Consider the following 5,185-nt stretch of genomic DNA (forward strand, 5'->3'; position numbering starts at 1 on the left):
AGCCTTCTGCTCCAATCCGGTGGTCAGAAGAGTGCCAATGGGCTTTCGACCAGTTAAAGTTGCTGTTCAGTAATGAACCCATTTTGCTTCACCCTGACCCAGATAGGCTCTTTGTTGTACAAGTGGATGCTAGTGACTTTGCTATGGGCGCAGTATTTTTGCAAAGGGACTCAAATGATAAACTAAGGCCATGTGCTTACCTGTCTAGAAGGTTCCAAAAGGCTGAGTTATCTTGGCCTTGCTGGGAGAAAGAGGCCTATGCCATAAAGCACGCCTTGGAAAGTTGGCGGCAGTTCTTAGAGGGGGCTCCACAACCTTTTGAGGTGTGGACGGACCACAGGAACCTGGAGGCTTTGCAAACTCCTCGCAAGCTGACCCCCAAACAGAGGAGGTGGGCCAAGGACTTTTATAAGTACAAGTTTAAGCTGAAATTCTTCCCTGGGCGCCAAAACATTTTGGCTGATGCACTTTCCAGGTTGCCACAACATGAGGGGAAAGAGGCCATTCCACTAGAAACTATCTTTTCCCCTGAACAGTTGGGCCTAGCAGTAATTACTCGCAGCAAGGCCAAGGCTTCATCCCCACCCCCTGCACAGGCTAAGTCTGAAACCCTGCTGGATGACATTCTGCTACGGATCCAGCAGGTGGCAGAGGCAGATGACTGGCTACTGAGCCACAAGGACTTGCTGTCTCGTAATGCACAGGGACTGTGGGTAAAGAATTCTAGAGTCTATGTCCCTGCTTCCATGAGAGAGGACATTTTAAAGCTCTGCCATAATTCTAAAGCTGCTGGACATTGGGGTTATCTGAAGACTTGGCACAAACTGCGCAATACTTATTGGTGGGAAGGTGTGCGCGCGGACCTGTTTGCGCTAGGGCCAAGCCTGTTGTGGGAAAACCCAGGGGTTTACTGCACCCTTTGCCCACGCCGGACTCACCCTGGAAACACATTGCTATGGACTTTATAACTGATTTGCCACCAAGTAAAGGCAGAGACACCATTTGGGTGGTAGTGGACTTGTTTTCTAAACAAACTCATTATGTTGCTTGCAGGGGGATGCCTTCAGCTTCAAACCCTGCTAGGCTGCAAATTGTACAAAGTGGTAAAACTGGATAGTGATGCTGAACTGGAGCAAAGGGGTGTAAATATGCTACAAAGGTGAACTGTTTGAAACTGTATTTGGTAAGATGTGAGATGCCTTAGGTGTGCCACAATGTGCTGGAAATGCCACCAAGTGCAACATGTCAGTGCCTGCGTGAGAAAGCCTCAGCAGGTGAACTATGAATCACGGTGCATCAAGACAGTGCAAGTTGATGGCCTTCCCCATGGCAACACATTACAAGTACCAGTTGTCTTACAAGTACAAGAAATATTCCTTTCAAAAGACAATAAACAAATTTCATCTTATAGGCCTAATTACATATATTTTACTTATGGGCCATCTTTCTTCCAAACTGGACCGAAGGCAGCTTGCAAAGGATGCTTAAAAACAACCATCTCTGAGACAGTTATGTCTGCAAGAAGCAGTGTGTCTAGACTCTAGACTATGCCATGCTTATGGTGAGAGAATGAGTAATACAATCTTGGAAGAAAGGCCATCCAGTCCAACCCATTCTGGCATGCATGAAGATGCAATCCATGCCTTCCCTGAGACAATCTCTGCTTAAAACAGGCTTTAAAGAAGGGGACTCCAGCACTCTCTGAGGCAGCAGTGTCTTTCACCGTTGAACAGCTCTTGCTCTCGGGAAAGTCTTTGTAATGTTTAGGTGGAATATCTTTGTCTGGAGTTGGACTCCATTGCTTCATGTCTTGGTCTATTCAGGAGCAGAAAACAAGCTTGCTCTAGCTTCAGTATGACACCCTTTCAAATATTTAAACATGGCTATCATGTCCAATTCTGGGCACCATTGTTCAAAAAGGATGTTGACAAGCTGGAGCATGTCCAGAGGAAGGTGATCAAAATGGTGAAGGGCCTGGAAACATACTCAGCTCCCTAAGCCCTATGAGGAGAGACTTAGGGAACTGGGGATGTTTAGCCTGGAGAAGAGACAGTTATGATAGCCCTGTTTAAGTACTGGAAGGAGTGTCACATTGAGGAGGGAGCAAGCTTGTTTTCTGCTGCTCCAGAGACTAGGACACAGAGCAATGGATGCAAGCTACAGGAAAAGAGATTCCAGCTCAACATTTGGAAGAACTTCCTGACAGTGGAAGATGCTGCCTTTGAGTCTCCTTCTCTGGAGGTTTTTAAATAGAGGCTGGAGAGCCATCTGTCCCAAGGAGTGCTTGGACTGACTTCCTGCATGGAAGAATGGGGTAGGACTAGATAACCATTGAGATCTCTTCCAACTCTGATTCTATTATTCCTTTTAGCAGAAGCATTGGTGGATCTCAATCCATTTCTTCAGCTGCATGGAGTCTCTGGGATTCTGAATTATTCTTCTCCTCCCATATAATTTCTTCAAAGTCTAAAAAAGCATATCAGAATCTTGCAGGGAATGCTGACATTCATCTGCAGACTGGGCTCTTGTTCTATTTTTCTTATATCCTGCTTTTCTCCCAATATAGGGACTCAACCTTGGGAGCTTAGATGACCAAAATGGCAAAACCATATACAGTTCTAGCTAGATATGGATTGACAAGTGGAAAGCAAGGAACTCTGTTTCTCAGCAAAGAAGCAGATGAGTGGGGTAAGCGTCCCTTGTTTGGTTGTGTAGCAAGACCTTAGTAACAGGAGTACTGTTGTCAGTTGTTTATTTGTTAAAACCATTGTACATATCTACATACACATGGTATAACGCTACTATTTTATTTAAATTGATTTCATTTTTGTTATAGCTGATGTCTCAAACCTCTTTGGGGGAAGGGATGGTTGACCAGCCAGATTGCTTCTGAGACAAACAAAGAGAAACAATTGCACATGAGCCAAACGTTTTCTCCTTTGAGAGCAGAAGAAGCAGCGAGAGCAAGTCCAAGGCTGGCGGTTGACAAAGAGGTCCATTGCAGCAGGACAGTCCAGTGGCCTCCCCTGGCTGCCCACATGGTCACTCTGGTGGACAGAGAGGCCTCGGCCACCCGGCAAATACAGAAAGACTGCTCTGGCCATCGTGGGAACAAGGGCAGCCACCTTCTTCTGAACTGGCCAAGAACAGATGGATGTTTGTTTCTGTCTCCAAATGAACAGCAGTATAATTCTATTTTTACCATAAAAGTCTGCGATTCAAAAATGAGGGAGAAACACACACACACTATATTTGGGTTTAGAGGGGGAGAAAAGAGACACACATTTACAACACTAGTCTCAAAAGGCCCCTGAAAATCAGTCCACAACAACTCAGTATGGAAAAGCCCCTACCTGGATCCCTCACTCGTGACTCTGAAACATTGAGTCTGGGTGCTCCCAACAGCTTAAAACAGAAAGGCACACAGGGCAACAAGCCCTCATTATAAAAACTATGGACACCTGAAGCTCTGGCTTCCCACACAGCAATTCCTCTGGGAGAAAAGAGGGCTGCTGTCCTTGTGGCGCAAGGCAAGCGTGGCGGGGGTGCTATTGCACGGCTCCGTCTGACTCCAAGACGGCCACAATGTGGGCGGCCGGCGGGCGCTTCCTGGCGTCTTCCATGGTACAGAGCACAAAGAGCTCAATGGCCTTCTGGTAGGAGGGGCCCAGTGCCTCCATGTTGAGGGGGGGCCGGGATCCAAGCGCCGCGTAATAGGCATCCTCGTCAAAGTCATCTTCGTCAAAAGACGCATCTAGAAAAGACATCACAGGATATGTGTGTGAGAGAGAAATTGAGGAGGCACCTGCAAATAGGTTGCTCAGCGTGTGCGCTTTGGGGGCCATTTAAGTTCCACGCTGCATCCCCAAAGAAGTTGGGAATCAGGAAAAGAGAAGAGATTTGGGTGCTGGGGGAGGGAGGATATTCTCCAGGCCCCTTTTCCATTTTGGAAGAACTCGGAAGGGTGTGGTTTCACTATGAATAATGTCTCTTTCAGTTTCAACTGAGCAGAACATTTACTGCAATAGATCCGTGGTGAATCATAGAATCATAGAATTGGAAGAGGCCTCAAGGGCCCTGATCCAGTCCAACCCCCTTCTGCCATGCAGGAAATCCATATCAAAGCATCCCCAATGACAGATGGCCATCCAGCCTCTGCTTAAAGGCCTCCAAACATGGAGACTCTGCCATAATCTCCAGGGAAGGAGTTTGTTCCACTGTCAAACAGCCCTTACTCTCAGGAAGTTCCTCCTAATGTTGAGCTGGAATCTCTTTTGCTGGAGCTTACATCCATTGCTCCATTGTTTCCTATTCTCTGGAGCAGCAGAAAACAAGCTTGTTCCCTCCTCAGTATGACATCCCTTCAAGTATTTAAACAGGACTATCATATCACCTCTTAATCTTCTCTTCTCCAGGCTAAACATCCCCAGCTCCCTAAGTTGTTTTTCATAGGGCTTTATGGTTTCCAGACCCTTCACCGTTTTGGTCTCTCTCCTTTGGACATGCTCCACTTTCTCAGCATCCTTTTTGAATTGTGGTGCCCAGAACTGGACACAGGATTATTCCAGGTGGGGCTTGACCAAAGCAGAATACAGTGGCACTATTACTTCTCTTGATCTAGACACTATACTTCTATTGATGCAGCCTAAAATCGCACTGGCCTTGTTAGCTGCCGCATCGCACTGTTGACTCATGTTCAACTTGTGGTCTACTTGGACTCCTAGATCCCTTTCACACGTAGATGTCTCTCATTCAGCCAGGTGTCCCCCATAATCCTCTATCTGTGCATTTCATTTTTCTGCCCTAAGTGCAATACCTTACATTTCTCCCTGTTGAATTTCATTCTGTTAGCTTTGGCCCAGCTTTCTAGTCTATTCAGGTCATTTTGAATCTTGATCCTGTCCTCTGGGGTATTAGTTATTCCCCCTAATTTGGTGTCATCTGCAAATTTGATAAGTATGCTCCCAATTCTGTCATCCAGGTCATTGATAAAGATGTTGAATAGTAGATGGACTACCTTGTGACCTAATTCAGTGTTGTCTTTGTTAGCCATGAAACTGAAGGTTCTGCTCTTGGTTCCATGCCAAAGCAAGCAGAGATAAGACTACAGCTTGTATTTTTTTGTCCATCTTTCATATATATGTATGGACTGAGAGAGAGAGAGCATCATCATCATCATCATCAT

General features: G+C 46.1%; 1 protein-coding gene across 3 annotated transcripts in view; it reads right to left on the bottom strand.

Annotated features, from left to right (window-relative positions):
- Nucleotides 1–2,735: 2,735 nt before the first annotated feature.
- Nucleotides 2,736–5,185, bottom strand: part of PBK (PDZ binding kinase) — a 14,712-nt gene continuing 12,262 nt past the window's right edge. For all 3 annotated transcript variants that reach the window (XM_042449217.1, XM_042449199.1, XM_042449208.1), the window contains exon 8: nt 2,736–3,754. In XM_042449217.1, coding sequence (XP_042305151.1) covers nt 3,549–3,754 — 206 coding nt within the window. In that variant the 3' untranslated portion in view covers nt 2,736–3,548. The remainder of the gene's footprint in view (nt 3,755–5,185) is intronic.

Source organism: Sceloporus undulatus, chromosome 1 (genome assembly GCF_019175285.1).
Source record: "Sceloporus undulatus isolate JIND9_A2432 ecotype Alabama chromosome 1, SceUnd_v1.1, whole genome shotgun sequence".
Taxonomy (NCBI): Eukaryota; Metazoa; Chordata; class Lepidosauria; order Squamata; family Phrynosomatidae; genus Sceloporus; species Sceloporus undulatus.